Source organism: Anguilla anguilla, chromosome 1 (assembly GCF_013347855.1).
Source record: "Anguilla anguilla isolate fAngAng1 chromosome 1, fAngAng1.pri, whole genome shotgun sequence".
In the NCBI taxonomy this organism is placed as follows: domain Eukaryota; kingdom Metazoa; phylum Chordata; class Actinopteri; order Anguilliformes; family Anguillidae; genus Anguilla; species Anguilla anguilla.
In genome coordinates, this window is record NC_049201.1 from 78,747,405 (window position 1) to 78,769,219 (window position 21,815).

Below are 21,815 nucleotides of genomic sequence, written 5' to 3' on the forward strand. Positions count from 1 at the left end.
ATGTTGGTTTTAGGTCCCACAGTATTAAGGGAGAAATTGTCTACTCTCACTTTAAACTGTGATGGTTGTTTGGCTGAACCTAATATGGTCGTTAAAGACCTTGGTGTCACCATTGATCCTGATCCATCTTTTGACACCCATATGAAAAACATATCCAGAATTGCCTTCTTTCAACTACGCAACATAGCTAAAATTAGACATTTCCTGTCAGTTGGGGATGCTGAAAATTTATCCATGCATTTGTTACGTCTAGGTTATATTACTGTAACGCCCTGCTTTCTGGCTGCCCTAATAACTCGTTAAAGAGTCTCCAGCTTGTGCAGAATGCAGCTGCTCGTATCTTGAGCAGAACTAAGAAGTATGAGCACATTACACCAGTACTAGCGTTGCTTCATTGGCTACCCATTAAGCATGCTCCTGACTTTTAAAGCCCTGCATGGACGTGCACCTGTGTACATATCTCACCTGCTCCTACCTTATAAGCCCACAAGGTCACTTCGATCCCAAGATGCAGGCTACTTGGTAGTCCCAAGTATTTCCAAAAACCTAAAAGGTGGTAGGGCTTTCTCCTACAGGGCCCCACTACTGTGGAACCAGCTTTTAAAATTTATAAAGGAGTCAGACTCAGTCTCAATATTTAAACCTAGATTAAAAACGCACCTTTATGCTCAGGCTTATAATCAGTTGTAGTCTGGAGACAGGGTGCGAGAAGCCTGTAGTCATAGAGCTTTGTAGGTGGCAATCCTTTCCTTGCTGTCACTTGTCAATCAGCTGTGACCCGACTTTACATGGGCTGGCTCTTGATAGGCGGGTATGGTTGTCTACCCCTCATGACTGCATGGGCTCTCCATCCTTGTCCTAGTAGCTATGCAGCCATATACTACTCCTGGCGGGGTCCCCCCAATACATACTACTGCCACTTTACCCACTGTCTGCTATACTAATTGCCGTTTCTACCCTCTTCCCCATGCTGCCGGCGGGGCTCTTGCCCCAACCCTCGAGAGTGCTTTGAGAGTCGTCTGGTCTCCCCCACCTCTGTGGTCCAGCCCCTCTTTCGTCATGACTGACAGCAGTTGGAAAAACTGACAGAAGCGCTGCTATTGTTCTTGGGAATCCTTGAAGACACTTCCCTGGAACATTAGACTTTCCATTTGCATTTCTCCAAAAAAAAATGCTACACAAGTAAGACTGAAGTAAATTAATCCTTGGGTTGTGTTTTGTGCCGTTTCTGTTCTTTTTGTTCTGCTCCTAAATCGGCCAGTCCGTTTTAACTATTTATAAACAATAATAAAGCATATATATTTCACCTAATGTTGCGTTAAACCAGCTTCATTTCTAGTCATCACAAGTTTTACACTTCTTTCTGATATAGTCTACAGACCTCATTTTTTTAGAAGTAAAATAAGCAATTTATTTGAGAGAGAATAGTCATATAACATCAGAACTTGTTTCAAAAGGAACATTTATTTTGTACACTCCGAAATAAAGGTACAGTGGATGTATGTTTAAAAAAAAAAAGTATGTTGTTTTTTTTCTCTTTAAGGATCAAATTTCTCAAACTGTTATCCTGGAACGTGCAATAACCTTCTAATAAGCAGGAGACCTCGGTCTTATACAGAAAGGTTCGGTGTTGGTGCAGGCGTTTGTTCCAGCCAAGCCGTAACTGCACCTGATTCTACCAATCAAAGGTGCACGCTTGGCAAAGACTGTTGTAGTCGATTAGTGGAATCAGGTGTGCACCTGCTCAGTTGAAACATTTTTTTTTATTTGATTTTTTAAATTATATTTTACTGTATTTTATTCTAGTTATTTTATTATTTACTATGTTAGTTACTGTTGCTATATTCTATGATCTTTTATTACACTTATTGTGTTTTAATTGTGTTTGTAATCTCGGCTACATTGAAAATGAGGGCCTGGCCCTCAATTGTACCTCCGAGAATTTAAATAAAGGTTCTGACTGACTGACTGAAACAAAGGCTTGCAGCTGCACCAGCCCTTTCTGGATACGACTGAGGAATGTGGTCTATGTGAAGGAGAGCGCTCAGCGGAGAATCGAGCCCTTATCTTTTGTTGATAGCAGAGCTGGGGGAGCCTCTGACCTCGTGAGATTTCCGCAATTAGCAGATGCTGTTATCCAGAGCAGATTACATTCCTTACATACAATCCATTCTTACAGCCGGGGCCTGTATTGCGAAACAGGATTACTGAGATGGGTGGAGAACAGCACTGGGTCACACCCAGAGACCCTCCCAAATCTGGAACGTGGACTGAAGGTTAAAAAATAAAAGCTGTTCCAGGGTTCTACTCAGTGCAGTTACCCAGGTAACAAACAGTAGCCAGTAATCCCGCTTTGTGGCACCTGGATATTGACTAAAGTGTTTCCCATTAATTACATAGACTGTGGCGGCCCATCATGGTCTAATTTGTCCCGCCACAGTTTCATAATGACCCGAAAACATTTTTACACTTTTTTTGCATTTGTGATGCCTGGGTACCTTCCAAAATAGCTGTGCGTAATACAACACCTGTTGTTTACGGCATTGTCGCCCTTTTTAGCACAGTCTGGCTTGATTGACAATTCATTTATTCAGTAGGTGAGAGTATAAGCTTTCTAGCGATGTATAACATGTCTAATTTTACTTTTGGAATAGCGTTTTTTAGGTCTGTGTAACCAAATTTTTGCATTCACTTACACTTTCTCTCTGTGGTAGCAGTAAAAGACGTTGCATCTAACAAAACGTGCTCAACGATTTTTCGTAATTTCTTGGAAAATACTATTATTATTATTGAGGACTTCTGGGCATAGCTAAGCTATGTTTGCTTATAGACCTAGCTGACATCGTTTTCTGGAGCAAAACAGAAGCGAATAGAACAGTATCATTGCTTTACTGTCTCTGTCTCCATCTACTGAACATAGATATGCTTTCATCATTGCTATGTAAGAATTACTGCTGAAAATATTTAGGTTATATACGTTATTTTTGAAATTGAGTGTCTTTAAATGGGTTAGTGGTATTATATAATGTGGATATTTCACACTATAATGTAAACGTTAGTAGTGTAATAGTTTTTGTGAAGCAAGCAACAGTTATGACGTGAGAGTTGGAACATTGCCAAAACGTGGTGGACGGTTGAAAATTGTTTTCATATCGTCCCATCCCCATACAAGAAAACATATGAGAGTACAGAGTATAGAATTACATACAAGAGTTAATTATTACACATTTAGGCACTGTACCGCTTTGTGTGACAACATTTTTGCATTATTTTTTAATCTGGTAGCAATGTTTCATCTTAAATCTTCATAAGGGGCTCATTTATATGCTTTATAATGGTCAAAAGGCATTTTATTCATTTTTGGAGATTAATACCATGTCCTCTACCCATGAGATAAACAATAAATCTGCATTAAAAGCCCCCGTGGACTTTTGTGTTTGTGTTGACCAATGTGTTTATGATTAAATTGTTTACTAGAGCACAAAACTCTTTACAAGAGCACAAAGTTCTTCATAGATCTACTTGGTTGTACGTCGCTCTGGATGAGAGCGTCTGCCAAATGCCTGGAATGTAAATGTAATGTAATCTAGCCTCTTAATTTTGCTCTCCAAAGTGCACCAGATTGACGCATTTCACTTTAAAATGTCAGGAGTCAGACGCTGGAATGTCAGCTGGGGATCAAACCCACGACCCGAGTTCCGAACCCATATCCGTGACCTCACTGTACTACATTTTTCCATAGACTGCGTTGTTGCCGTTCTCGTTGTTGGTGTTAATCAGTTTAACCTTCAGGGTCCAAGTTGAACTATGCGGTTGTTCCCTGCACTTGGACCGGTACTTCTCTTTAGGGGTTTCGTCATACTTGTTCCTGGTTATGGTTATACACTTTGTTGTACGTCGCTCTGGATAAGAGCGTCTGCCAAATGCCTGTAATGTAATGTAATGGCCAACACAATAACTGCAAATGCGTTTGGAACAGCAAGTAAAATAAATATAACACACCCATGGGAAAATAAATAATACTTCTGCTAAACTGTTAAAGTGTTAGGAAGCCGTTAAAGTATTTGCATTTCTTTCTTTGATAAGAAACGGTTTTCAGAATTCACTGCTTCAGTGTCACTCAAAAGAAGGAAAACAAACTGGAAAACACTTTTTTAATTTCTTCATTCTTTAATTTCTTCATTTCCCCCACACTCACTGAATATAAATAATTTTCCCATTGTAGCATTGTCCTAAAAGAAAGATACAAAACAATCTTGTGTACTTGCATATATACAATCTTATGAATACCCCCCCCCCCCCCAACAAAAAAAAACCTATCATACCTCGTTAAAATGGTTAATGTCTGACAGAATTAGTCAACATCTACCCACGGGCTGCAGTGCAGTAGCTGTGGCATCGGTATCCGTGCAATTAACGCTTTTAAGGTGTGAGATCACAACTGTGTGGTCAGAATGTTCCTAACCGAACATTCTAATGCTGATGTCACAATCACTACTGAAAGCAGTGGACTGGGTGGACTGCGCACACCGACCAGGAGAGGCAGAATGTCCACAGGCTGCATGGCGTGGTGTTCAGTACAAAATATGCGGGTAAATTACAACGGAATGACGGCTGTCAGTTTGCAAATGCGTGATTAAAATGATGAAGTACGCCCATATGAACGTATTTTTGTCGATCGTGCTAAAGACCTCCCAGGGGCTTCGTCCACAGGCCAAGTTTTGGAACCCCGGTACTGTAGAGCACCGATAATTCTCACAAATAACGGAACACAACAGGTGGATGTATGACAGGTGCATGGTTTCCCAGAAACAAAAAAAAGAAAAGAAAATCCCTGCATGCAAGTGGCCAAGCCGCAATATCATCCTAATTGCATTTTGGAACAGTGCTGTGACCACTAGAGGACTCATTACTCATGAAGCAGGCAGCGAGAGTGGCGGGGGGGAGGCAGGAGTGGGGGGGGGGGGGGGGGGGGGGGGTCCACAGAACACAATCAGACACATTCTTCCAAAGACCGCACGTCTGGAATACCTTCATTCCTTCTGCCTATATCTCATAGATAAATTATTTTTGTTGTTAACAAGTCACATCTTTGTGTGACTGCAGTGCTACTAAGCTGTGCATTTAACACTGCTGGCATTTCGGTCAGTTCGTCACCACCCAGTCATCAAAAGAAAAACGTAACCTCAAACCACCATTTCCCACTTCACATTCCTGACCCCGTGCCCGTTTGGCGAAGTCACGACACCGTGATCCCGAACCCCCCCCCCCCCCCCCCCCCGGTGAGGTCACATGACCGCAGCCGCCGGCTGGCCATCATATGTCGATGATGACGAAGATCTCCGGCATCTGCTTGTCGTGGACCTGCATGGCTGAGTATGTGATGGCCTTGACCTCCGTCCCCTGCCAAGAGAGTGGCATCATCATCTCCAGATCTCCAAGAGGACAAACACTTCCCCGCATCCACCACAGACCCACATCTTCAAATCACACCTCCACCCACCGCTCCAGCACTTCAGTAAACAGTTGCTCTACCACGGCCATGACTAATCACTACTGACTGCACTTCCATTCAGCTGTTGTAAAAGTTGTGTAAGTCGCCCTGGACAAGAGTGTCTGCTAAATGCCTGTAATGTAAATGGTAAATGGTAAATGGACTGCATTTATATAGCGCTTTTATCCAAAGCGCTTTACAATTGATGCCTCTCATTCGCCAGAGCAGTTAGGGGTTAGGGGTTAGGTGTCTTGCTCAAGGACACTTCGACATGCCCAGGGCGGGGTTTGAACCGGCAACCCTCCGACTGCCAGACAATCGGTCTTACCTCCTGAGCTATGTCGCTAATGTAACGTAATGTTGTTGCGCTGTTCATTGATACTCTCTCCACGGAGGTATTATTCTTGCCACGTTGTGCTCATTATGTTTTTTTGCTACTGTGTAATTCCCCAACAGTTGTAACTGTTTACAGCTCGTTTACAGCTAGCCCGAGGTTTTTTCAGGTTTGTGTGGTTTCCGAATATTTACCTCTCACCCCTAGGGTCACTGTTGCTCTTAAACCCCCCCCCCCCCCCAAATTCATGCGCTCAACTCAATCTGCCAAATGGCAGTAATGTAATGTAAAATCAGGGATGTGATCTTCCCCCTGATTTTTCCATCAAAAAATCAAGGATGTATGCCAATTTTCAGCCTCTAACACTTGTGTTTGTAATGAGCACGCACATGAAGAGCTCAGGAGATACAGCCAAATACCAGCAGGCCCAGGCATATTGGTGTTTACCTTGCTTACTCTTTAAACAACCCCCCCCCCTTCCTCCCCACTGGGAAACTGGGAAATACTTTGGAGGCTCCCATCCACACACAAACGCAAATACACAAACACATGCACATGCGCACACACGTACACTCACTCACCCTAAACACTAGGCTGTTTACCCTAAACACTAGGGTGTTTCCCTAGTTACTCTTTAAACAAACCAGTACGATGTCAGTCAATGAGAACAGATCATTCATTACTCTTTACCCCCCCCACCCCCTCTTCTACTCCCTCTCCCCTCTCCCCTCCCCCCCCTCTCCTCCCCCGCTGGAAAATACTTTGGAGGCTCCCATCCACACACGTGCACAAACACACACACACACACACACACGCACGCACTCACTCACTCACTCACCTGAGGGTGTTTAGCAAGGCTGAATTCCTCTCCCCACCTATAAAAATCGAATCCCACAAAGACTTGGTTAGAGAGAGAAAGAGAGGGAGAGGAGAGGCAGACAGGAGCAAAAGGAGCAAACGCTTTGCGATCGAAGGGGTGTGGACTCCTGAAAGCAAAAGCAAAACGCTTGTTTTGTTCAAATGCTTTTCTTCACTGTTTCAACTTATAGCGCGAGGCGCTACCTCGTGACTGAACGGCCGGGTTTGGTCCCCTTTTGTTGGGACTGTACAATGAAGGAGCCTTGCGCATAGCACCTCTTATTCCTCAAAGGCATGAGAATACGAAATATGTGATTAGAATGTTGTTAACTGAACATAGGGCGGCAATGTAACACAGTGAGTTAGGAACTGGGCTTGTAACCGAAAGGTCACAGGTTCGATTCCTGGGTAGGACACTGCCGTTGTACCCTTGAGCAAGGTACTTAACCTAAATCGCTTGAGTATATATCCAGCTGTATAAATGGATGCAATGTAAAATGCTATGTGAAAGTTGTCTTAAGTTGCTCTGGATAAGAGCGTCTGCTAAATGCCTGTAATGTAATGTAATGTAACATTCTAATGGTGATGTCACAATCGCTACTGGTGACTGAAAGCAGTGGAGTTCTAGAACACTCGCTTAGAATTCTGAAGAAGAAAAAAAAAAAAACCGCAAAAAAAAAACCTCTGCTCTTCAAACGGATGAAAAAGAATTCTGTGGGTGAATGCTGGGAAAAGAAAACGCTCTGAATAAAAACTTTTTATTTTTACTGTCCTTTCCTGTTTCAGCATGACAATGCGCCTGGGCTCACAGCGAGGTCCATATTGAAATCGTTTTGTAGATATCTGTGTGTAAGAACTTGACTGATCTGCACAAAGCCCTTACTTCACCCCATCCAGCACCTCTGGAATCAATTGGAAAGCTGCGTGTCAGGCCTAATGGCACACTCAGTGCCTGGACCTCACCAGTGTTATTCTGGCTGAATGCAATGCTCTAACGTCTAGTATGAAGCCTTCCCAGATGTGTGGAGGTTGCTATAGCAGCAAAGGGTGGACCAAACTCCATATTGACGTCCACAATTTTGGATGAGATGTTGGACGTCTTTTGGCCACGTGGCGTACGCATAATGCCGGGTGCGGTACAGTACCTGACTGAAACGAGACGCAGTTAAGGGAGCACCTGGGTCGGGGCGGACGAGGTCGTGACGAAAAAATCCGAAACGGGAAGAGGCGGGACGCTCGGTGAAACTCACCCGATGGAACGAATTCGGAAACGCATCCGATCGACGTGCAGAACCTTCACCTCCTGCAAGCACAGAGGCGTCAGCGTTAAAGCGACAGGCCCAAGTCTGACTGGCCAATCCCGTGATCGGCCCTTATGTCTGAACAACACATTAACGACACCACCCGAGGGCAAGGAAGTGCCAATCCCACAGAATACATTACATTACAGGCATTTAGCAGACCACCTTATCGAAAGCGTCTTAGCGACAACTACTTAGCATTTTTTTTTTTTTTTTACATTGTGTCCATTTATACAGCTGGATATATATACTGAAGCAATTCAGGTTAAGTACCTTGCTCAAGGTTACAACGGCAGGGCATTACCCGGGAATCGAACCTATGACCTTTCGGTTACAAGCCCAGTTCCTTACCCACTGTGCTACACTGCCGGTAATCATTGGTAATCATTGTTTCCACCTGTGTCTTGTTTCTCAGCGCATTTAAGCTGCCATTGTTCAAAGTTCAGTTGTTCTGTCTTGAAGTCTCCTGCCTAGTGCATGCCTACTGGGGTTTTTCCAAGTTAATTTTGCTAATTACATCATCGTTTCACCGTTCTCCCTGCTACCTGCATTTTGCATCTCTGCATTTGTACCACCTCAGTTCCACGTGACAGTCATATAATGGCCAGAGGACTGGGCTTGTAATTCAAAGGTTGCCAGTTCGATTCCCAGCTGGGGCACTGCCATTGTACCCTTGAGCAAAGCTACCAATCCCTGAATTTCGTCAGGACAAACATCCAGCTCCGTAAGTGACTAGCAAGTAAAAATGTTACCCGTGCAAGTTGCTCAGGATAAGAGCATCGGCCAAATCCTCAAAATGCTAATGAAAATCGTTGGAAAGTCTTCACTCACAGTAGTTAAATAAACACAGAACGTTCTTGGAGGCAGAGGCATATTCCCAGGTTAAAATACACTGAGGCCGCTGTGGGATTCCTCGCTAACCCACAACAGATGTGAGTATTTGGCATGACCGTGGTGCCTCTCGGGGCAGCTTTCGGTACGTTGTGTGGTTTGGAATAATCGTGTTGAATCGGTAAAAGTGAATCATGCAACTGACTCACACGTGTGACTCACTGAAAGTAAAACGAGGGAAACACAAACATTGTGTTAAAGAACTTTGCGCTATGAGTCGAGTGTGACTAATTGTTGACTGTCTCACACTAATCATAGGCTGCGTGCGTAAAATGGTATTAGTTCATAGTGAGTTTCTGTGTAGTGGTGTAGCAACCTTGTTGAGAGAGCGTTTCACTTATGAATCATAATACTAATACTGTAACGTCTGACTAGTCACTACATTCCACATTACATGTACGGAATTGTATTGTGCCACACTGTGCCAGTATCCTATCCAAAATTACAACCAAACTGCTTAACTTCCAATAACAATTATTTGTCATTAAAGCTTATATTTTTGTATGTGTGTTTGTGGTTCCTCTCTCATGCTGATGGAATGATCCACCAACGAAGCCAAATAGAGACATTTGAATTCATAAGTGCCGAGGGTCAAGTGCCGATGGGCAGCAATGTAGCACAGTGGGTAAGGAACTGGGCTTGTAACCGAAAGGTCGCAGGGTCGATTCTTGGGTAAGACACTGCCGTTGTACCCCTTGAGCAAGGTACTTAACCCGAATTGCTTCAGTACATATCCAGCTGTATAGATGGATACAGTGTAAAAGTTGTGCAAGTCGCTCTGGATAAGGGCGTCTGCTAAATGCCTGTGATGTAATGTAACGGAAGCCATCGCTCCGCCTGCAGCCAACGCTGCCCCCCTCACGAAATATAGGACGGAGTGTAGCACAATGGGTAGGGAACTGGGCTTGTAACCGAAAGGTCGCAGGTTGAGCAAGGTACTTAACAGGAATTGCTTCAGTATATATCCAGCTGTATAAATGGATACAATGTAAAATGCTATGTAAAAAGTTGTGTAAGTCGCTCTGGATAAGAGCGTCTGCTAAATGCTCGTAATGTAATGTAATGTAATGTAATATATGTAGGGCAGTTGTAAGTTGTTTCTCTGCAGTCCTCTCTCTGAGGGCCCAAATGCTTTATTTCTGCATAAGCTCCCAAATGAGCCTGTGTCTGTTACATTCAACATCCCAACACCATCTTCCACTTCCCTTCAGGATCGCCAGACCCCTCATGCCAGATACCCATAATGCTAAGATCAAAGCTATAGATGACACTGCTGGGGATTATGAACCTCCTTGCATGCAGTGGAGGCATAGTGACAAATGTTCATTCACTGTTAACCCAATTGTACGGCTAAAGAACTTTGCGCTATGAGTCGAGTGTGACTAATTGTTGACTGTCTCATACTAATCATAGGCTGCGTGCGTAAAATGGTATTAGTTCATAGTGAGTTTCTGTGTAGTGGTGTAGCAATCTTGTTGAGAGAGCGTTTCACTTATGAATCATAATACTGATACTGTAACGTCTGACTAGTCACTACATTCCACATTACATGTACGGAATTGTATTGTGCTACACTGTGCCAGTATCCTATCCAAAATTACAACCAAACTGCTTAACTTCCAATAACAATTATTTGTCATTAAAGCTTATATTTTTGTATACCTGTGTTTGTGTTTCCTCTCTCATGCTGATGGAATGATCCACCAACGAAGCCAAATAGAGACATTTGAATTCATAAGTGCCGAGGGTCAAGTGCCGATGGGCAGCAGTGTAGCACAGTGGGTAAGGAACTGGGCTTGTAACCGAAAGGTCATAGGTTCGATTCCTGGGTAGGACACTGCCATTGTACCCTTGAGCAAGGTACTTAACCTGCAATGCTTCAGTATATAACCAGTTGTGTACATGGATACTATGTAAAATGCTATGTAAAAGTTGTGTAAGTCGCCCTGGATAAGAGCGTCTGCTAAATGCCTGTAATGTAATTCCCTCTAAATAATTTTAAGTGTTGAGGTTGATAAAGGGTGATCTCCAGTTATCCCGGGTTCAGTATTCAGAGTGCTGTGCCACTAACAGGGTAGCCGAGGGTGACCCCCTAATAATTAAAATTGGAATAATACAAGAAATTAATTTAAATTTAAAAACTCAACTAAGTTCTATCAACCTTATGACATATATTTTCCTGAAAGATTGTGGGCATTACTCACTGCATACGCTGCCATTATGACTCAGCCACGGGTGCAAGTTGTTAATTCGGGAAGATATTACATTACATCACAGGCATTTAGCAGACGCTCTTATCCAGAGCGACTTACACAACTTTTTACATAGCATTTTACATTGTATCCATTTATACAGCTGGATATATACTGAAGCAATGCAGGTTAAGTACCGTGCTCAAGGGTACCACGGCAGTGTCCTTACCCGGGAATCGAACCTGCGACCTTTCGGTTACAAGCCCAGTTCCTTACCCATCTGGGTTTACTCAAAGTTAAAGTCCTGACCGGATAACAACAGCGCACTTGGTTGCACATCGTATTTTGGCTCTGCTAATTACAGGGTAATTTTCCATCCTACCCTGTATTTTAGTCAAAACCACAACACTTAATGTGAAGTCTGTAGGGAGGAAACAGGGCCCCAGTCCCGGGGGTGCCACGAATAAAACTTTCTAAACTTTCTTAGAAATTCCGCTTTCACAGCACATGCGTGCGAAGGGGGTGGATGTGGCGGGCTGGCGGCCCGTACCCTAGGAACGAAGAAGAGATCCGCGCTGAATTTGAACAACCAGTCATCCAAGAAGTGAAACAGCAGGGACTCCATGTCATCTCCTAGAATACAGAGAGAGAGAGAGAGAGAGAGAGAGATTGGAATACATAGATAGAGAGAGAGAGAGAGAGAGATTTGAGATTTAAAAACCCCTTTTTTACTTCGATGCGCAAAGGGAGACTCGCCACGGTGCCTCGACAAGCGTTCCGTACGAATCTCAGCGAGGCAGCTGCAAGCGAGGGTTTAAGTATACTGTTGAGAGGTTGTGGTTATTGCCTAGCGTGAACATTCCCAGACAGACTTCCTGGGGACACCCAAATGGCCTGCTGCCAGTGGCACCCCTTTGATCTGTGGCTAATGCACATCCTTAGCAAACAGTGACTGAACTCTATTTGCAGCCATTTTGTCTCTAACAACGTGAAGCAGCTACAGACTGTGAGTGCGGGAATGCGTGTTCGGATGAAGTTAAGGCACGTGAAGGAACTTAATTGTTCAGACCTATCACATGCTGAGATAACGGCCAACGGTCGCTCAAGCTCAATCTAGCTGGTCAGTTAGCAAAACTGGCTTGAGCAACGCTGCAGCAACTCGACCAAACGGGAAGAAGTTACACATTACATTACATTACATTACAGGCATTTAGCAGACGCTCTTATCCAGAGCGACGTACAACAAGTGCATTGGTTCACGATGTAGAGGTGCAAAAGAAACACTAGAGTGAAGTAAGGATCGTAGTGCCAGAAGTGACCACATCGATCAGGACTCCAACCCTGTAGAGTAAGCTGTTCAGCAAACAAGAATCCTGCCAAGTACAAACTAGCACTATCACATTTGCCTAATCAGACAAAAACAACAATCCTGCCAAATACACTAACGTAATCGTTTGTTTTCTTTCGCACTGTCGCGTGCATGGCGATGAAACGAACCCACCGCATGCGATCTGTGCTTCTCTCTCAACCCCGCGCAGGGCCTGCTGCAGCAGATAAAAGAGAGAAGCTTTTAGAGAGCCTCCCAGAAAGAGTCTGTGGTTCCGGTGTTGTAATTAGCAGAGCGCTTGGGCGGACGGGCGTGGTGGGATGGGTGGAGTGGGGGGGGGGGGGGTGGGGGTTTGGGATTTTGGTGGTGTCGGGTGGGGTCATGTTTAAAAAGTTCACCCGGGGGAATAGGCGGAATTCCATTGGTTAGCTGGGTTGAGTTACATCTCAGCAGCGTTGGGAATTCCCCAAAAGCGCCGCGTCTGGGCTGGAAAAACGGGCCGGCTTTGTTTTCGCTGAGCGCTCCCCTCTGTGAGGCCCGTCCACACCTTAGTCAAAAGTCTTAGAGAGTCACGATGCGTCACGCGCCACAATCACAAATCAAATCTGCCTTGCAGACACAGACCGAAAAACATCACTGTTCAAACTTCCCCTCGACTCATCGTCGACCGCGCTCGGAGCACATTCCACGGTCATACAAGGCTAGGCCGCAGGCCGCCCAGGAGACCTGCGGCCTCGGCCACAAAGCTGGGTAATTGCGCGATAATTGAGCGAAGGCCAGAACAGCTCTTTTTATTACTTTATACACTACATGGCCAACTTGACATCAAATAACTGGAGTTGGTCCACTTTCTTCTGGTACAGAAACCTCCCTTCGGGCAAGGCTTTATACGGGGTGTTGGAGCATTGCTGGAAGGATTCGCTTCCATTCAGCCTTAGTGGGCATTAGTGAGGTCGGGCACTGATCGGACAATTAAGCCTAGCTCGCAGCTGGCTTCCTCGACAAAACCATTTCTATACGTGCATCACAGTCTGTCCGGGGGCGCTGTCCCGCTGAAACAGGAAACGGTCCTTCCCCAAACTGTTGAGGAAGCCCAGAATCATCAAGAATGTGATCGTATGCTGCATCATTAAAACCTGCCTTCACTGGAACGAAGGGGCCTAGCCCAAAACCTTGAAAAACATCCGCAGACCAAGGGCTGTCCAGGTAGTGGTCATATAGTGTACCAGACAGAGTCCGGTTTGCTCCGTTTCCATGACATACTGACAGGAGCGCTGTCACTTGTTTTCCCACCAAGTTCGGACTGTTACCGAAGTAGAGCACAGAGAACGAAACAAATATTTACTTTCACTTCATCCCACGCTTGCGCACAGTGGACTACAGAGGCAGCAGGCAGTCCGCCGTACTCAAACATCAGATCAGACGAAAAACGAAATCAGTTCCCAGAGCAACAGGAAACTGATGCGCTGATGGGGAAACGAACACACAAACCAGACCGGGGCGTATTCGTGATATATCCCATAAACATGTCTTTGTTTTCACTCTGAGCTGGAGTTCTTAAAACGCACCCAAAACACATGAAAGGTCTGTCCAAACAACCCAAAACGTTCTGGAAGTGACTGTGTTTTTTTTTTAGCGAGCGAGGCAGTCTGTGTGTGTGTGTGTGTGCGTGCGCGTGTGTGTGCGCAATAACATTTCTATGTGTGGAATGTGGTCAGTGAAATAGAAAGGGCTTCTGTTTCAGTCCTCCGGCCTTTCTGGCAACCTAATCGCACAGACACCCTCACTGAACCCAATTACTGAATAGTTCCACTGCTGATAACCACTGGAATGATCCATCTGGGCAGGCGGTGGGGGGGGGGGGGGGGGTGGCTAGACTATATATTACAAAATTCACTATATGACCAAAAGTATGTGGACACCCCTTGGTCCGGGGCTGTTTTTCATAGTTTGGGCTGGGCCCAGTTCCAGTGAAGGCAAATCTTAATGCTGCAGCATACAATGACATTCCAGGAGATTCTGTGCGTCCCCAAAGAGTCTGAGAAAGGCCCTTTCCCCTTTTCAGCATGACAGTGCCCCCTGAGGAACGGTTCTGTCAGGAAAGCCAACAGTGAGCCAGTTGTAATCACCCAGTCATTGCCTGACATCACTTGCACTCTTCCGGCTGAATGGAAGCAAATCCCAGCAGCAGTGCTCCCTCTATTGTAAAGCCTTCCCAGAAGAGTGGAGGTTGTTAAACCAGTAAAAAAAAGTAGATCAACTCCATATGAATGCCCATGATTTTGGATAAGATGTTAGATGTCAGGTGTCCACATACTTCTGGCCAAGAAGTGTATTTGCTTAAGGCACAATGAGTCCTAAATCGTCCCTGGCTACACCACGTGAACGGTTATTCCTTGCTTGTTTTTAACTCCTCATTATAATGCTAGATTAAATCAGGATATTAAACATTAAATCAGGATATTAAGCGGTTTATGTGGACATTAAAACTCAAGGTCACCATCTCTTAAACTCTTTATCTGAACCAACTCCTTCACAAAAAAAAAAAAAAAAAAGATATAAACACATTGTCTGGAGAAAAACATGAATAATATTAAAAGTATATCAAACAGAAGGAGGGTGGTTCCAAAAGAGTACAAAATATGCAATATGCAATGGCAGCTGCCACCTTGTGGACACAAACTGCTATAGCAATGCAGCTACAGCAAAAACACACCATAGACCGTAAAAAAAAGTGGACAAAATCCCTGTGACGTCACCCATCGACTCTCCGCGGGCTTGGTGAAAAGCGGTTAGAAGCCCGGTTAGTGTAGCTCGTGAGCGCCGCCATGTTGTACAAATTGGAGCCAGAGACCACGCAGTAGGGACATGAAGTCCGGTCCGTCCACTAAGCGTGTGAGATACAGTGACTTGGTAATGAGAAAAACTGTCCCTGATTTGTCCACAAAATCTTACCGTCTTGTCCAAACGGCACAATAACTTAACAAATCGGCGTATGGGGACCTGCCAACCTTAGGAAAATATTTTGAGTACCACCGTAGTCAGTGTAACGCTTAGTTCACATGCTTTCACACCACTTCACTTTGCACGCACACACAAGCCTTTCTTCATAATTCTAGTTTTGACTGTTAAAGTGATCAGGCAAAATTGTATAATTTGACCTGATTCTAAAATATTGCTTGCACTGCACTGGGCTATATTATGATATACTTTCAAGACAAAAGTTTGAGTACACCTGCTTAAAACAATTTTTTCATGATTAATATTTCATTATATGATATGTGTGCTTATACAAACTGATAACCACAAGTGAATTGCATTCACTTATTTAATAAAAATGGAAATAATTTATTTTGTATATTGTAACATGTTTTCATTTTCAAGTATTTACAGAAGCTTATGTTGTAATGTAAAAAAAAAGCTTATGTTGTGATGTAAAACACTATCAATTATGAATAAAACCAAGTTTCTGTTCATGATTTCCATTTTAATTTAACAATTAAATAATTGAATCCGCTTATATAGGCACACATCATATAGGCCTAATGAAAAAAATAGTATTCAATTGAAAAATTATCTAGGAATGTAGGCTTTTGTAACTAGAGGTTTAGCCAAATTATTACCTGAAGCTCCTTGGTGGCTAATGTCAAAATCATAATTGCACAATGTGCAAAATGCATGGTGCGGAAGTTTTGAGGGGCACGGCCATTGCTCCTGATATTTTGTGAGGAACTTCTGGGAGGCATGGACTCGCTTCTTTTTAGTAGGTCTGCTGCTCTCTCTCTCTCTCGTTAGTATCCTCGTCATCTGACGTCATGATTATTTTCTAACTGCAAGGCTGGTCGGGTGACTGGCTGCAATAATAGGAATTATTTGCTACGTTAGCAGTATGTAGTCAAACACCTTTGCAATGGTCACTTTGCTCCACAAGAGCGTGCGCGATTCAAAGTTTGAACAGGGAGTCTACGTAGCGTTTGAGTTACTGCAGCTAAATTACTCCATCAGTTATTCACACGTCTTGTAACGAGACTAAATCGCATGCGAGCAACAACTACGGCTAACTATATACAGAAATTTATCTCATTAGGATATACCCCTTGACATGCATCATCTCGTAAAGTTACCGAACATGTTTTACCGATTTATATGTTAACATTACGGTCACATTTTTGTGCTTGATTATTACTCCCCACTTCCCATTTTACCTCAGCAATGCAGCGTTACGCCACGGTGGATAATAAAGTACCGCTGCGTATCAGTGGATGTTGAGTGGGTCGGGGAGGGGTTACAGAACCACAAGCACAAGGTCGTAGCATCTGGTTCGGTAGTTGAAATACTTAATTGGTTGTTTTCTGTAATTAAATAATAATTATATATATATAGTTTTTTTTTTGGGGTAGTTTCAGCTGGCATTTCGTACCTGCGTATTTTGACCAAGAATTGCGTGGTTGGTACACACAATGCGTGCAGGTTGGCAGGTCTGCCTTTCTGTCAGTCTATCCATCTTTTTTATGTGCGAGTTTGCCGGTCTGTTTGAACCATCTCATCTGTCCGTCTGTCCCTCTGTGCTTGTCAATCTGCCACTCTCACCTTTTGACTCCACCTCAACCGTATCGATGGGCTCCACAGTCTCTGTGTCCGTCATGTAGCCGAACATCGCCATGGCAACCTGCTCAAACGCTTCTTCCATGGAGTCGCCCCAGGAATGAAGCCTGAACAATTACAAACAACACAGTTACAAACAACAGTTACAGACAACAGTTACAAACAACACAATGACAAACAAGACAGTTACAAACAACAGTTACAGACAACACAGTTACACACAACACAGCTAGGGACTACACAGTTACAGACAACACGATTACAAACAACACAGTTACAAACAACTCACAAACAACACAGTTACAGACAACACAATTACAGACCACACAGTTACAGACAATATAGTTACAGACAGCACAATCAGAAACAATGCAAACAAGAAAAAACAAAAAAATAAAAACATAAGCATCGCCACAAACAAAACAAACAAAAAACCCAAATCACACAAACACACACAATAAAAAAAACAGCACAACTTGGGGAAGAGCACAAAGCAGGACAAGTTCTTCCCATAACCTTGTCAAATACTGTAAATTATTTGCATTACATTAACCCTTTAGACACTAGGACATTTGTATAATAGTTAACAATTTGAAAACAAACAAAAAACATAATTTTCACCTGTATTCGGCATAAAACTAATTCATATGACTGCACATTCTTAGTAACATGTTTTATTCATTCTGAGGCAGCAGCAGGAGTGTTATTCATTTATAAAAAATAATACAATAGGTATGACTTTATTAACTTTACACATTAACTTTTACAACTGTACATCTGAACTTTTATTACAGGTCTGCCGTTACATAATTAACAATATGCATACTTTTATATCGTGTTTGATTTGGATTCAAACCCACTTACTGGACGTCAGCAGTGTGATCCAGATCTGAAAAAAGAGAAAGTTGCATGTTATTTAAGAAACTGCCAAAAACACTAATTAAATCCTGTTCTGTGAAGCCTAGGATTGTTAGTCGCTCCTGTCCCTACCTACTGGTACCAAAACCATGAAACCGTCACTAATGCTTGTCAATATACAGACGGGTGACAAATTAACGTAAAAACCAACATAAAGTGTTTTAGTAAGGTGTTGGGCCACCACGAGCCACCAAAACAGCTTCAATGCACCTTGTCATAGATTCTACCAGTTTCTGGAACTGTACTGGAAGGATGGAACACCATTCTTCCAAATATATTCCCTCATTTGGTTTTTTGATGATGGTGGTGGACAGCGCTGTCTAACACATCGGTCCAAAAATCTCCCATTGGTGTTCAATTGGGTTGTGATCTGGTGACCGCGAAGGCCATTAGCATACGATTCACATCGTTTTCATACTCATCAAACCATTCAGTGACCCCTGTCGCAGCAGAAATTGACATTCGCCTGACCAGACAACGTTCGTCCAACATTCAACTGTCCGGTTTTGGTGATCATGTGCCCACTGTAACCCCGTCTTCCTGCTCTTATCTTAGCTGACAGGAGCTGAACCCAGCATGGGCTTCTGCTGCTGTAGCCCATCAACTTCAAGGTTGGACACTTTCGTTGAGCGTTCGCAAGTGCCCTTCTGCACACTGCTATTATAAACAGCCATTATTTTTCAGCATTTGTGGTCATTCTGTTAGCTTCAATGAGTCTGTACATTCTCCTCTGACCTCGCTCATTAACAAGGTGTTTTCACCATTCTCTGTAAACTCTAGACATTGTGGTAAAGCAAAATACAAAGAGAGCAGCCGTTTCTGAAATGCAGGAACCGCCACGTCTGGTACCAACAATACCACAGCCAATCGCCTCTTCACCATGTCTGCGTACCTAAAGTTTAGTATATTTATTGAGTTGCAGCCACACGATTTGCTATTTGCGTGAGTGTATACTGTGTTCGGCAGCCAGCTCAATTACTTTTATCCATCAGTATCCAACAGCTCCACGCACACGACAGACGTATGCACTTGCTAACTGGGGAAAGTTCTGCTGCCATTTCAGCTAAAATGCAACGCTTTTCACGGATGTGTTCTGTGTACTGAATTACACTGCAGTGGTGCTTATTAAAAACACTGCCGATGTATTCAGCTGTCAAAGTTTTGACTTCCTTCGAGACACCGGCCCAAACGCCTTTCGGTTGTAAATAAGCCCACGCATCTAAAGCGAACTGGATAATTAGTTGATTTTTGCTTTAAATCAACTAACTGGACGTCGCGACTAAGAGCTAGCCAGCCAACAGTCATAAAAATGTGCCGATAGAAGCTTGCCATATATTTAAATTACAAATAGCAGATAATGTTGGTGGGCAGGCAAATTCCCACACTAATCTAGCTAGCTACGTAGATAGGTAGCCAGCTTAAAAACACGTTAACACAATGACTCACATTCATACTTCTTGTTGATCGGCGGATATTTTGCCTTTATTGCTTTCTGTGCCTCCGTAAGATCGAGTTCGCGATCATTCATTCTTACTACTTCGCTCTTCGGTTTTGTTTGTTTCACTGTGGTAACTTAATAGACGCAAGTGCCTAACTAAAAAGTGACTGAATCAATCCAGGAAGTGGTGTGCGGGGCTCGCCGACTTCCGGTTAACTTTCCTTACTTAGTTTCAAAATAAAAGCGCGCTCTCCCTCCCCACTTTGCGGATGTGTGGTGAGCATTCTGGCTCAAAAAATGGCTTCTATGCATCACCCAGGAGGGTGCTACACAGTTTTGATAAATGTTAGACATAATAATAATAATAATAATAATAACAATAATAATAATAATTATTATTATTATTATTATTATTGTATAAATGAAGGTAACTGCAAAAGTGCTAATGTCTGCAATTTGTTTCAGGATCCTGACATCATGTAATAAGAAGGAACAATACGGAAAATAAAAGGGAAAACATTTACCTATTTGTTGTAATGGCAAAGCAGTATTCTGTAAGATTTTGTCAAATTCAAAAATACACATTTACATTGCTTAAGCATTGTTACGGCCGGCTCGCAGGGCCGCAACAACAGAGTCCAACGTACCAAAAACAAGACTGAAACTGATCTAAAAACACAAACTCAGACATTTATTAATCTAAAACACAAACTAAAACAAACAAAAACTCACAAAAACCTACCAAACACAAACCACACAAAAGAAACCCCAAAGAAGAATCTCCCCAGCCTCATACTGCAGGGCTTATATTGGGCCACAGACAGGTGGAGGCAATCAAGCAATTAAGCAATTGGGTATTACCTCCACCTGCACTACCCAGGCAAGCAGAGGATGGGGACGTAACAGCATACACTACTGAAATAAGGAGAACACCCATCCCCATCTGCAGTCAGTATAGCATGGGGAAAGTGCACTGGACTACATGTCAAAACTCCTGTACAATTAACTTTACATGATGTACTGGCAATGAAAAATTGGATAATGTGTGTGTTGTTCATAAATGCAGATTGTGAGATGTACTAACTGATATAATAATATTTAGATTCATTACAATCTTTATGCAGATATGGGCTTTTCATTTTTTGCTAAGTGCCTAAAATTAGCTAGTTAGTTTTCTGCTGAGTAGAGTAAATGTTGACTAATATAATATTATTATATTATAATAAATATAAATGTAGCAGCCATGAATATTATAAGCCCTGCTGTGGTTTCTGGATAATTTTCACAATTTTAAAATTGCTATAAAAGGATTGGACATTGAGGGGAAAAAAAGGTACAGTGGAGGTACATTTTTGTTCTTTAAGGGACAAAAAACTTCCCAAATGTACCCTGAAAGTATTTGGGTGCTTGTATGTACATTTTACAAGCAAAAGAGTTACAGATTAGTTATGTATTTCTAGCTAGTGGTACAGTTTAATGTAACCATGGGATACCTCCCCAGTGGCAAGCATGTGTGCCTTTTTCCTGAGAGTGAATGAATGAATGATGCAAATGCTCGCATGTCTACTACACATACCACAATATATATGAGGATTGAGTGAGTATTTAAAGGTAAGTGGAGCGGAGTTTCCTTCAGTAGAGTACTGAGTGAGTATTTAAAGGTAAGTGGAGTGGAGTTACCTGCAGTAGAGTACTGAGTGAGTATTTAAAGGTAAGTGGAGCGGAGTTACCTGCAGTAGAGTTCTGAGTGAGTATTTAAAGGTATAAAGGTAAGTGGAGTGGAGTTACCTGCAGTAGAGTACTGAGTGAGTATTTAAAGGTAAGTGGAGTGGAGTTACTTGCAGTAGAGTACTGAGTGAGTATTTAAAGGTAAGTGGAGTGGAGTTACCTGCAGTAGAGTACTGAGTGAGTCTTTAAAGGTAAGTGGAGAGGAGTGGCGTTACCTGCAGTAGAGTACTGAGTTAGTATTTAAAGGTAAGTGGAGCGGAGTTTCCTTCAGTAGAGTACTGAGTGAGTATTTAAAGGTAACTGGAGTGGAGTTACCTTCAGTAGAGTACTGAGTGAGTATGTAAAGGTAAGTGGAGTGGAGTTACCTGCAGTAGAGTACTGAGTGAGTATGTAAAGGTAAGTGGAGTGGAGTTACCTGCAGTAGAGTACTGAGTGAGTATTTAAAGGTAAGTGGAGCGGAGTTACCTGCAGTAGAGTTCTGAGTGAGTATTTAAAGGTATAAAGGTAAGTGGAGTGGAGTTACCTGCAGTAGAGTACTGAGTGAGTATTTAAAGGTAAGTGGAGTGGAGTTACTTGCAGTAGAGTACTGAGTGAGTATTTAAAGGTAAGTGGAGTGGAGTTACCTGCAGTAGAGTACTGAGTGAGTCTTTAAAGGTAAGTGGAGAGGAGTGGCGTTACCTGCAGTAGAGTACTGAGTTAGTATTTAAAGGTAAGTGGAGCGGAGTTTCC

The 21,815-nt window shown here is 43.0% G+C and overlaps 1 protein-coding gene across 1 annotated transcript; it reads right to left on the reverse strand.

Annotated features, from left to right (window-relative positions):
* Positions 1 to 4,147: 4,147 nt before the first annotated feature.
* zbtb8os (zinc finger and BTB domain containing 8 opposite strand) lies at positions 4,148 to 19,558 on the reverse strand. The gene is made up of 7 exons (XM_035395148.1): positions 19,367 to 19,558; positions 17,867 to 17,891; positions 16,988 to 17,109; positions 11,621 to 11,703; positions 7,937 to 7,989; positions 6,667 to 6,703; positions 4,148 to 5,403 (listed from the first exon to the last, which is right to left on the reverse strand). The coding sequence occupies exons 1-7, from the start codon at positions 19,446 to 19,448 to the stop codon at positions 5,317 to 5,319; spliced, it is 489 nt and encodes a 162-aa protein (XP_035251039.1). The 5' UTR covers positions 19,449 to 19,558; the 3' UTR covers positions 4,148 to 5,316.
* Between the last annotated feature and the right edge of the window lie 2,257 nt (positions 19,559 to 21,815).

Coding starts and splice junctions, on each gene's coding strand:
- zbtb8os (XM_035395148.1), bottom strand. CDS start 19,448: ATGAATGATCGCGAACTCGATCTTACGGAGGCACAGAAAGCAATAAAG. Junction 6,704..7,936: donor TTCCGAATTCGTTCCATCGG/GTGAGTTTCACC, acceptor CGATTTTTATAG/GTGGGGAGAGGAATTCAGCC. Junction 5,404..6,666: donor GCCTTGCTAAACACCCTCAG/GTGAGTGAGTGA, acceptor CTCTCTTGGCAG/GGGACGGAGGTCAAGGCCAT.